This window comes from Ooceraea biroi, chromosome 9 (genome assembly GCF_003672135.1).
Source record: "Ooceraea biroi isolate clonal line C1 chromosome 9, Obir_v5.4, whole genome shotgun sequence".
Classification (NCBI taxonomy): Eukaryota; Metazoa; Arthropoda; class Insecta; order Hymenoptera; family Formicidae; genus Ooceraea; species Ooceraea biroi.
The window spans coordinates 8054546-8067542 of record NC_039514.1 but is presented as its reverse complement, the minus strand read 5'-3'; the positions used below and the strand labels follow the sequence as shown (position 1 = coordinate 8067542).

General features: G+C 37.4%; 1 protein-coding gene and 1 long non-coding RNA gene across 2 annotated transcripts; both read right to left on the bottom strand.

Annotated features, from left to right (window-relative positions):
• Positions 1-4619: 4619 nt before the first annotated feature.
• LOC105278907 lies at positions 4620-6066 on the bottom strand. The gene is made up of 2 exons (XM_011338352.3): positions 5145-6066; positions 4620-4778 (listed from the first exon to the last, which is right to left on the bottom strand). The coding sequence occupies exon 1, from the start codon at positions 6051-6053 to the stop codon at positions 5157-5159; it is 897 nt and encodes a 298-aa protein (XP_011336654.1). The 5' UTR covers positions 6054-6066; the 3' UTR covers positions 4620-4778; positions 5145-5156.
• A 3869-nt stretch (positions 6067-9935) lies between these two features.
• Positions 9936-12512, bottom strand: LOC105286885. Its single transcript, XR_003406963.1, has 2 exons — positions 12022-12512; positions 9936-11668 (listed from the first exon to the last, which is right to left on the bottom strand). It is a non-coding gene; the product is annotated as an uncharacterized LOC105286885 (long non-coding RNA).
• Positions 12513-12997: the final 485 nt, after the last annotated feature.

Here is a 12997-nt window from a genome sequence, read left to right as displayed (position 1 = left end):
TGTTTCACTTCCATTCTTCGCGTCTTATTCAACGTTCCATCTTTATCCTCAAAAGAAACTGTGAGATGAATATCGTGTGCTACTTTAATTTCTTCCTTCAGTTAAGAAACGCTCGAATGGAAAAGACGAGATTCCACAAATGAGCGATCGTCGATCAATCATCGTCATCGTCAATACATCGCGCCACAAATACAGACAGTGCCTCAACACCAGCTACGTCTTAATCGCTTACCGTATTTGCTAGGCTAACTTGGCGCACCATACCTCGACTTGAATATCGGGCCTAGCCAATGATTGGTTCACTCGGAAGTGGCAATCGAGTCACTGTTAAATCCATGTACGATGGTTCAACCGGGTCGAATAGCTGCATCCTATAATCGAAACGTTATAGCCATGCGCGAGAGTGTGGATCATGTTATACGATCGCCTCCCCATTAACATACCTATATACTTGCATACGTGTGTACGTGACTATGCTGAGCGTGTATCGTGCCGCGGATGCTTGCGCGATCATAGGTGCATGCCATTCCATACGGCGTCTACTTCCCCAGTATCGTTTTTGGCCGATAGAAGGGAGTTTATGGAACATGGAGACTCTCTCTCTCTCTCTCTCTCATCAGAATGTCCGACTAGCTTGTCTGACGCATTTTACGCCTAGTCTCTCTAACATCAAAGCCAATTCACCGAAAGGATTAAAGGTGATTCGCGCAAATGTATAATTATGTGGAGAAATCATGGCTCAGCCATTTTGTGCGTGTCGTCAAATCAGTTGTAAGAACAATGATGAGAAATATCGATTGGTGAAATTTTACAATTTAAGTCTTCCCTTTTTCTCTCTTCCTCTTCCTCTCTCTCTCTCTATCTCTTTTTCTCTGCCTCGCTTCCTCTTAAGATTGTAGATACTAAAGTAAAGAATTACACGTAAAACATTTCACGTTTTCAATATCATTTGAATAATGTTAATTAGGATTCTACGACAACAGCAAGAGACTAGAGTGTCAGTAGTTGAGCGTGTATCGTATCAGGAAGGGTATGCGCCAGGAATACAGTAATTATGATTCTAGGACACATCGCATTCAGAGGGAAATGAACTTGGCACCCCGACATGCGACTTCATTAACGAATGGCTACGCTGAATGGAACTAAACATCTCAGCTTCCCGACTTGGGAGTTCCAGTTGCTCCTAGGGCGGAAAAGGGGCTCAAGAAGGTCAAGTAGTATGATTAATCGCTCGTCGTCTAATTATAAATTAACACAAACAAGCGAGACGTCACTCAATATCTCCTTACTTTTCCATCGTTTTCTCGTTAGAAATCTATTAGACTAATTATCGTTGCGCAGCGTTGCTGTCTCAGTCAGACTCATCGGAAAACGTGTCAGGAATGCAATATATTAGATGTTTCGGTTAATTTTCGCTGTTGATTTGCTTGAAACATTTATTTCAATTACAAAGTGAATTAATTAATCAATCAAAATATTTTCCATCGTTTTGTATTACTTTTTCCCATCTTTCTGGTAAGAGATATGTTTCGCGGTGATAGAACGACTCAGGTTTTGAAGCAATTCATTCACTTTCGGACTTCTTCGTAATCTCGAAAGCGTGTGTCTTCAAGACCATGATGCATTGAACGGAACAAGTGGTAATCAGACGGAGCCAGGTCTGAAGAATACGCGGCATGCGGAAGAACCTCCCATTCGAGCTCTGTCAGCATTTCCTTGACGACTTTTGCAACATGTGGCCGGGCATTGTCGTGCAACAGAATCACTTTTCTTTTGTTGTGTGCGATTTGTGGTCATTTTTGATCCAACGCTTCAAACTGTATAATTGTTGTCGGTACCGGTCAACTGTAACAGTTTCATTCGGTTTTAAGAGCTCATAGTACGCAACACGTACCTTCTTGATCCCACCAAATACAGAGCAATGCCTTATGACTGTGAATATTGCGTCTGGCGCCGATGTGGATGGTTGACCTGGATCTACCCATGATTTTGTGCGTTTAGGATTGTCATAATGGATCCACTTTTCATCACCAGTGACAATCCGGTACAAAAAATTCTTTTTTTTCTGTCTGGCAAGCAGAGCAGTGGCGATAGATAAACGGTTCAGCATGTTCGCTTCGGTCAGTTCATGTGACACCCATTTTCCTTCCTTTTGAATTTTTCTCATTGCATGTAAACGAAAGTTCTGTATCAGAAACTATCGAAACTGCAACATTTAGTGCCTCAGCCATATCCTTGAGTGTTTGAGATTGATTTTGGTCCAATAATGCTTGCAATTCGGCGTCTTCAAACTGTTTTGGCTGACCTGGACGTTCCTTGTCTTTCACATCAAAATCACCACTTTTGAATCGTCGAAACCATGATCTTACATACAGGGCACATATTATAAAACTGGGCACGTATTATGGTACTGTTCGGAAACGATTCCGATCGGAATGATTCCGTTTTTTCCACATTTGTCCCTTTCTTCCCTTTCTTTTTTCTAGGGAAAAATGTGGGGAAAACGGAATCATTCCGATCGGAATAGTTTCCGAACAGTATCATAATACGTGCCCTGTTCGGAAACGATTCCGATCAGAATGATTCCGTTTTCCCCACATTTTTCCCTAGAAAAAAGAAAGGGAAGAAAGGGACAAATGTGGAAAAAACGGAATCATTCCCGGAATTCCTGGGCACGTATTATGATACTGTTCGGAAACGATTCCAATCGGAATGATTCCACATTTGTCCCTTTCTTCCCTGTTCTTCCCTTTCTTTTTTCTAGGGAAAAATGTGGAGAAAACCGGAATCATTCCGATCGGAATCGTTTCCGAACAGTATCATAATACGTGCCCAGATCTGGAAATGAAGTCGAATTTTAGTGGTGGGAGAAGTCACCTTATCGAAGCAGTTTTTCACTCGTGCTATTGTCGCTATGCATTGCTGCTGTTGAGGGATGTAGTGAAACAGACAGAGAACTGCTACTCTGTCTTTGTCGCACTAATTACATCCCTCAATCATCGCGCACTCGGCTGAAAATAGAAGTAAAAACAATTTCGTTAAGGTCTACCCCCCCCCCCCTACCGTCGTTTCCAGACCTGTATGTAAGACCGTAGTCGAAACTAATCTCTGCATGTTGTTTCTGATGGAGCAGAGTTACCATAAGTTTCCACTAATATTCGATGTGCTTCAGCTGCAATTTTCTTTATATCAAAGTAGTGGAGGAGAAACATATCGAAAAAACAACTTATCGCGTTCCTTTTGGAATTGATTAATAAAAATATCACTGCTTGCAAAAGTAAACCTTGGTAGACTGAATTTTATTGAAAAATGTCTAACCTTTAATATAGCATGAGTTCCAGCCACTGAACTACATATATATATACCATACTAGAACGCGCACGGCTATGCCCCCACCATTACTACCGCGGCCACTAAAGGATAGCTGCAGCGTTTCAGAGCTGTCTCTTTTTACCGTGAACTGTCATGACTGAAAACATCGTCCTGTCACGCAATCACACGCGATCTTCGATGATCATTATCTATTATATGGAATTATAAAAAAATTTAACCAATTTTAATATTTTGATCATTTTTTAGTGATGTTCTTTCTAACATACAATAGTTTAATATGAAAAAGAAATTAACTTGGTGGTAAATGGGTTAAAATGGGTAATACATCTGGTCACGTGGTCGACGTAGTTAGATAGACAGATCTGAGAACCGACAACTATCGCAGTCTCACATTTCTGACCGCCAATCAGCAGCGCGTTCCAGTATGGTATATAGTTTAGTGGTTTCAGCTATCACTACTAGAGTCCTAAATGATAAGAGAAGCGCAATTGTTACCCCCTCCATGCTTCCCATGGTCGCCATCTTGGGCCCATAGCCACAGTATAATGATATACAGTAGGGACAAGCACCCGTTTTCGAGTCAGCCGCGCAGATTTGCTTGCGCATCCCAAGCGGCCATGTTCTTAGGCGGTTTCCAATCCCGTTCAAAGTAAAGAACGCACATTATCTCCGTAACTGTGATCACATATAGATAGAGAAACATAACCAAACATAAAAATTCGCATATTGTATTGTATTGTTTGTTTTGTGCTTTTGTTAAAAATAATGTCTAAGAGAATACATCGAGTGTGTGCGGTGCAAAAGTGTTTTCACAATGATTCACAGTGATAATATATCATTTTTTCACTTTCCAAAAGAGAAAGAAAAATATGCATTACTTATGTATTTATGAAATATGTAATTTTTTTAAGAAAACACATTAAAAATATTTGCTGATAGCGGTGGTTTCTAATATTATTGATACGCTACTTGCCGCCCAAAGACAGCGGATCGGCTGAAAAAGATCAAAGGTGCCGACGCTCTTTGTCCCTACTGTGGCTGCGTTCCGTTTCACGCATAATGCGCATAGACTCTATAGTTTACGTGACATAAACTATAAAGTCTATGCGCATTATGCGTGAAACGGAACGCAGTCTGTATATCATTATACTGTGCCACAGCTGTCTATTTGTATACAACGTAGCTTTTGTATCTGGTTTATTTGGTTAAGGGGGGATCCTGATGTACAAGTCCAAAAAGTAAGGTATTTTCAGGATTTGTTTGAAGGTATTAAAAATCTCCAACCATTTCGGCAGTGGCCCAGTATATTATACCATATTTCAAGAATACAAAACAATTTTTTCATTGGCGGAAAGAAAACAACTCTTGAGATATATTGCCGAATGTTCGAAGGTGCAGAAAATGCCCAGCAAATTGGCGGGCGTAATAGCTTGGCGCAGTGTCGTCTGAAACAAAAAATTCTCGCACCGTTTTAAAGCTTAAACTTGTAATATGTCGGTGAACCTTTAAAATTCCAGGAAAGTTGGAAATTGGCAAATTGGCGGCCTTCAGAAGTCGAAGGTACGATTTTTACCCAAAAAATCGCTCCTTCCAGACTAAAAAAATATTTAAACAAAGTTTTTTGTTTAAAACATTTAGTTCACTGACAAATTATATTTATGAACTATAACTATGTTCAGTAGAAAACCGATCGGTCGAATAGTTTTCGCGTAATCACGCCCGCCAATGCCAAAAAAACAGTTTTGAGAAAAACGCATTTAAAGATTTATGGGTAGAAGGAAGCTAGAAAAGCCAAGTCTAGCAAATCTTACCTATACTTTTCGTTAATCCGCTATACCAGGACCATATAATAAGCCTTCGGCTTCTTCGAACATTTCATTTTGCTCGATTAATTCCTGTTTTCGAGCTAATCGAACCTCCTTAGTGCTAGTCAAGCTTCGGCGTTCCTGGCGTCTTATCCGGTTGGCGTCGACGCTATCGGCAAACATTTTACACGTCGTTCCAATCTTGATCTCCAACGTTTCCATTATCTTCAGGACTCCGAAAAAGCCCTCATTAAAGACGCAGACAGCAATAAAAGCGGCGATTTCAACTATTTTGCGGCCAGCATGTAGATGCTTTGGCGCGAGCTGCCACACAGTTGAATTATAACTTTCATTGGCGTTCTGTGTGTGGCCTCCCAAGCATCTTTCGAGTAATTCTTCTCTCGAAAGATCTTCACAAATGGGCAAAATATTTGCAGCTACCTCTGCGTGAAGTGGAGCTGGATGATTATACTTTGCTCCAAAGGTTTGAGCAAGGTTATATTTGCACCACGTGTCTTCGCCTTTCGGGCAATTTTCGTGCCTCAGATTTTTATTTGTAGAAATCATGTGCAAATATGTTGCCATTATATCTTTTTTCATGTTTTCTACAGATTCTACATTTCTTCTTATAGCAAGGCCATAGTATTTGGTCAGTTTTTTTATCAGAATATCAGTGAATTTTCCTTTACCTCCTAGTTTCTTTGTTTTTTTAACATTTCGTAGTCTAGACCCCATACGTTTCTCGATATGGCCTATGCATTCACTTTTGGTTATGGGAAAATCGTCTCCATATGGGTTCAAATCGACGACAGCCTTAAAGGTTTTTGAGTCACCATCGCCGATATAGTTGCCGTACTTGACACCGTACTTTTCTTGAGACGCAGTAAACATTTCAGTAATCGCAGTGACTTCCATTTTACCAGCGGAACCGTCATGGTTAGCTGTGCACTCCTCTTCATGATTCTCTAACCACTCTCTGTATTCATCTGTACCATGTTTTTTGTTCCAAACCGTACAAGCTTGGCAGTAACTGCTCTTCACGACAACGTCGATGATTTTTCCAGTGTAGTAAGCAATGAGAGATGTAACGCCATATAGCGACGTGAATCCTCGTTTTTCCTAGGATCCGTCTCCCGAAACTTTGAAATTATCAGGCGCTCTCTCTCTCTCTGCAGATTTTGTTCCTTCTCTTGTTTCACCGCTTTCAAGCACAAAGCATCGAACACAGCTTTCGCTGCAGTATAGATATGCTCAACAACACTATCATACATACTTTTACTCATTCCAGTCCCAATGTCCATCAGTCCGCAAAATAAATTCAATCCATCTCTCCCAATGCCTAATAATCGCATCACGAAAACCATTCGACGATTAATTTCGAAACCATTGTTTATGAAAGATCCTGAATTGATAAATTGTTGACCGCAGTGGCACTCAACAAGTTTGAATCCAAGGCCTCGATGTCCTGTTTCTTTGAACTGCACTGCTTGTTTACACGTTTTACAAATAAGAAACTGCGAAAGAGTACCAAAAACTGTCATGAATTCGATAATTCTATAAAAATGGGCTGGTATAACGCACAAATCTTCATTGGTGGCCGTTGACAATTTACGTGCGGTCGCACTTTGTCCCAGAGTATTGCCATCGTTATCAGAGAACTGGTTGCCATAAAATTTTCGCTTACGAGGCTTCGCCGTTCGTTTAATCTCCTCTTTACTTCCTTTTGGATATGACTGCATATTTTCACTTTTACACCGACAATGTTATTACGCGTTGAAATTCGGAGTACGACTGATGCTCGGAGTCGCATGTAGTGTATGTCGTTTGCCTAGGCTAACAACGAAACCGGAATTCTATTTATGAAGGACGTTCCCCCAAGAAGGTATAAGATTACTCGCCCGAAAACATCTGTTTATTGTCCTTCAGCACGTTGGGCGAAGGGTATCGGTAAAACAAACTTTGTGTCTTTGTCAGCTGCGGATAGATTGCGCGCCCGTATACCTGCGCCTAAAGTCACTAGATAGATAATGTACCGCAATCGTCCGCCATTTTAATTCCAACTACACGGTGTTTTCATCACAATTATGTTCTCTTCACATCTATCACAATATGTAATCTTTCTCAATGAAGATACAACGCAACGCTGCTTCGTAGAATTGCACTTAGTATGTTGATAAGTTGCATGTTTGCACTAAATACACTTCCAACGCCATTTTTATTCCACGTATTTTACCACGGATTGCGGTACTTTATCAATCTAGTGACTTTACCTGCGCCCAAGACGTGCTCCAAAAAACCAGTTTCGCTTCGAGTACGAGATTGGAACTTCACCAGCATATTCTTTGGGTCAAAAAGTACCGATTTAGCAAAAAAATCGATTTTTTGACTCGCTACATCAGAATCCCCCCTTTAAGGCCGTGGCACACGAAAAAACTTAAGCGTTAAGACTTAAGACTTAAGAGATACGACCAATTACAAGTTTTAAGTTTTAAAATGGCTGCTACGTTCTCGACTGTGATTAGTCGCATCTTTTAAGTTTTAAGTCTTAAGGCAGGAGCACAGACTTTTACATAAGCGCATAAACAGATGCATAAGGAATTTGATTGGTCCATTTCCTTATGCACATGCTTATAGACCAATCAAATTTCTTATGCATCTTTTTATGTTCTTATGCAAAGGTCTGTGCTCCTGCCTTTACTGCTTAAGTTTTTTCGTGTGTCAGGGCCTTTATTCTCAATAGAAATAGTACAGGTTATGATATAACTTTAACTTGTACAACATATCTAAGATGTTTCAAAAATGTCTCAGGGATATCTAAAATATATTTTTTTTAGAAAATAACATTACAAATATATTTTTTTCTCACTTATGGTATGTACACCGGTTGCACTTAGTTTGCCCCATAGACCTTATAGATATGGACTGGCAATACGTGCCAGACCGTGTCAGGAGGAGGTTGGAGAGAGAACTATGTTTCTCTCTCTGCTAGTGTACGGAAACATATACTATACAGTGGAACATTGTGATTGGTGCGTATGTAAGATAGAAGTCAAGCACAGAAAACATCTGTTGCATTTATTGTATAAATATTAAAAATACCTTTAAAAATAGTATAACAATTATCTGATTAGTTGAAATATCACATTTAAAGCACTTTTATCGATAAAAGTAAATTAAGAATAGGAGTCTATATGTTTCGAACTGCCGCTTGACTGACATGCGCAAAGCTTACTTCCGTACACTAGCAGAGAGAGAAGTACTGAAAAGCATGCTTTCTCTGTCCAACCTCCTCCCGACACTATTTCTGTACAGAAACTATAGCCAATGGCCAGTCCATATCTATGGCCGGTATTCATAGTCGAATCTTATATTTAAGACCGTCTTAAGTTTATCTGAAGATGCTGTATGGATCATTTCATTGGTTACGGAGTATCTGAAGATACACTTAAGACGGTCTTAAATATAAGATCCGACTATGAATACCGGCCTATAAGGTACCGCCGTATAGTTAGCAAACAAATATGATAAATTTTTTTTATTGCAATCGTTTGGGAAAGTTTAGGAAACCACTTTTAGAGTTTGGGAAATAATAGTTTTTTAATAATTAATGAAAATTAGTTGAGCGTATAGTTATCATTCCAAATAGTGTTCTTTTTCGCTTCTTTCAACGCCAAATCATTTGGGAAATACGCCTGTAATGTTTTTAGAGTTTGGGAAATAATAATTGCATCTCCAAATAAAGTTTCAATGTCATCAACCAGACTTCAAGCCAAAACGCTAGGGATTTTTTGACCATACCCTATATAATGGAAAATGTTTATAATCTTCGATATATCTCATTGTTTTCTAATGTTTTCTATTGCAATCATTTGGGAATCGTTTGGGCAAGTTTAGGAAGGCACTTTCACAGTTTGGGAAGCAATAATTTTTATAATTAACGAAGATTAATGAAGCGTATAGTTAGCAGACATCATGCTAAGGGCCAATTTCTTATTCTTTGATCGCAAGGAAAATAGCAAACTGTGATTGGTCAATTCTACGACTACAATTCATTGTAGACGGTCCTTTATGTGTATTTGTGCTTTGACCTTACACCTACGTTGTATCCACTGGACCTCTTGAATCTCTAGTAGGATATTTACAATAATTTTTTCATAAATTTCGTAGAGCTTTCGAGAAAGTTTGAGTCAGTTATATCCACATTGATCTAATAACAAAGAAAATTCTAGAAAGATTAAGTAAAATGCAAAACATAATGAAATAAAGAAGGAAACATGACATTTGCATCGTTTATCATGTTTCTATTATAAACAAGAAGTTTGCCCTAAAAGAACCAATCATGTTCGATTGCTACTCTAGCTAAAAAGTATATACATGCAACAAATCTAGTGATATTTATGTCAAAATTACATATCTGACATATGAGATACTAAACATTTCAACATTTTCTTGTTAAATTATTATTGTATTATTTCAGTGAACAATATAAGATATTTTTGCATAAGATAAAATAATTTTATTGTAAGTTTATGGTTTTTCCCATCACAAGTTTGTTATATCTTTATTTTCCACATCACAGGCAGTCTGTATACAAAGCATATAGAAGGAAAACGTCTAAGATATATGTTAACTTATAAAAACATTAACAAACAACGCGTATTGTATTTTAATTTCCATTATTGTAAACTGAAACTTTGTATCTATGTACTATGTGATGTTCTCGATATTAAGACGTTTCAATTTGGATACATAATAAATTTAGTTTTTGAAACAATAAAAATACCAAATTGAAAATATAATAATATTCATTTTATTACGTTATATATACATTAGATACTATAATAGAATATTGATACAATATCAGTTACCTGCATTTTAATTATCTTAGTTTAAATCAATTTGTTTAATCATCACTGCGTATTCTGTACATTAATCTATTTATACATATATTTTTCTCTTGTAAGGATCCATGGTTTTCTCCTACTTTTGATCCTAAGAGAAGATTAATGAATCTTAATTAATAACAACCATCATATTATTACCAGTAGTCAGATCTGTCACAACATTCCACGTTTTTTCAACGTCTAGTCCAATTAGAAAATAAAAATAAATGTTAAGTCCTAACTAGGTATTAATAGAGCTAGCTATGATTTAAAGAGTTTACCGAGTAAAAGTTTATAATCACACTTTTACACATGTATCATTTAAATCTTTCAGAAATTTTTATATCTCGAATTTAGCATTAGATTGACCACAATGTGTACAAGAAGACTATGCCGACGACAGTGAGATCCACACATAGGTATACGCAGCAATCAGAAGATATCAGGATTTTTCATGCTGCCAAGGTGAGGAAGTAGTAATGCACATTATGAATATTATTTTTAATTGCTATTGCTGTTATTGAAAAATAAAAAATTCTGAGGAATACTATATGCTGAATTGCTAGTTTTATTTTCTAAAGGTTTTCATAATATCGGAAAAGTATGTCGAATCACTATTTTTTCTCGCCCATCATATCTCTTTGTTTATTATAATATCGCAACTTCCTGCTTTCGATATAAGTTTAAAATTTCTGACATATACATAACTTATTCGGGATTCTAATCAGATATATTAACATCACGTGTGTTTAAAATTCTGCATAGAATATTTTATCACTATAAGTATTTGTATGACGACGAAAAAATGTTAAAAAGTGAAAGATTCTTCGTGCTTGAAATGTACGTTAAAGTAGAACTTGTTAAGAGTAATACAAGAAAACAAAGAAAATCTCTCTTTCTTCTGGATGAAAATCCATAGGATTCACGTTGTATTAAATACGTTTAGTAAAAACATCTAACGCACTGTACATTCAATATTATGCTTACAAATACGGTCATTTCCGCCGTCTTCACAAGTATGTTTTAATCATCATTTTCATTGAAAACCTTTACATACACATATTGCTATTGACTACCATGTTTCCACACATGCGCAATTTATCGATCGGCATATTTTATCTTCCTTTTTATCTGTTGTACTTTAAATGACGCAATGACGATGAAATGTTATAAAAGTTTCCAACCCTAATTGTCGTGTACATAAGAAAAAGTAAATTCGCCTTCTTTCTTGAAATATTCTTCTTTGAATAATATGTACAATGGAGTTCTTGTATATAATGTAAGAAAATAACACCACGCTCGGTCGATCCTGATTGAAGACAATCATCAATGATCGCCTTTGGGGGGATAAGTTCTTCGTTCACGTGTGTGGATCATAAAAAGTCTTTATATATCTTAAGAAATACCCATGGTGGGACTCTCAGCATCCGTTTGGCATGTATTGATTACAATAAATAAATAACGAACTGTTTGATGAATCGAGTGACGCATCATTTCCATGAGGTAAACTGACGAAACAGCTCAGGCTCCTTCACCGTAATCGCGGTCACCTACATTAATACGATCGGGTGCCACGGTTACACTGAAGCCAAGAATTCTGTTATCTACTTTGAATATCTATCCCTTCTTTGGTTTCTTGGATTTTCCCTGAATAAGAAAAGAGATACTTAATATGTAACGTTGTGCACACATCTGCCACAAACTACGTTTACACGGCCAAATTTACGTCGAAGTTACAAGATTGATGTTATAACAACTAACGTTAAATACCGTGTAAACAGTACTTTACGCAGGAGTTATTATACCGGTGTAATAACTCCGGCGTAAAACATGGTTTATACGGCATTTAACGTTACTTGTTATAACATCAATGTTATAACTTTGGCGTAAATCTGGCCGTGTAAACGTAGTCACTGTGTGACATTATGATTCTATTCTTACTTAATATTTAAAAAATATTAATATTAATGTCTAATTTACTTTCTACTTTGCGAATATACCTTTACTTCCTGAAATTGTGCAGGTGCATTTGGATTAACTGCCAGCGCTGGCTTTCACAAATCATCCGATTGTGCCTGAAAACGTTGCGCTGATCGCCACTTGCTTTGTTTCTCCAGGAATTGCTTATTAAATTCCGTGCTCTGCTTAGTGTCACCAAGATACAGGTGAACGTAATTTTTAACCTCATACGCCGATTCAACGTCCCGCACAAATCCAAGAAATGTAGAGATTGCGAATGCATATGTACGTGTACAAAAATTCAAAAATACATAAGAGAATTGTAATTGTAGCACAAAACTTACTATCCACAGACGCCTGTATGCTACTCAACGCTTTATTGCACCATTGTGTAAACTCGTCGGTCCTTGACTGTCATCGAAGATTATAAACATAGGCTAGGGTACAAACATCCCTAGATTTTTGGCTTCACGTCTGGTTGATGACATGAAACTTTATTTTGAGATGCAATAATTATTTCCCAAACTCTAAAAGTGGTTTCCTAAACTTTCCCAAACGATTCCCAAATTATTGAAATGGAAAACAATGAGAAATATCAAAGATTATAAACGTTTTTCCATTATATAGCCTATAGTCAAAAAGTCCCTAGATTCTGACTGCAGGTCTGGTTGATGACTTTAAACTGGATTATGAGGGGAAATCATTATTTCCCAAACTCTGAAAACATTACAAGCGTATTTCCCAAATGATTTGGCGTTGAAAGCAGCGAAAAAGAACACTATTTGGAATGATAACTATACGCTCAACTAATTTTCATTAATTATTAAAAAACTATTATTTCCCAAACTCTAAAAGTGGTTTCCTAAACTTTCCCAAACGATTCCCAAACGATTGCAATAAAAAAAAGATTTATCATATTTGTCTGCTAACTATACGGCAGTCTATAAGGTCTATGGTTTGCCCATAGGATTCACTGCGGGACCAACATGGCGGTCAGCCAATCAGCAAGTGAGACTC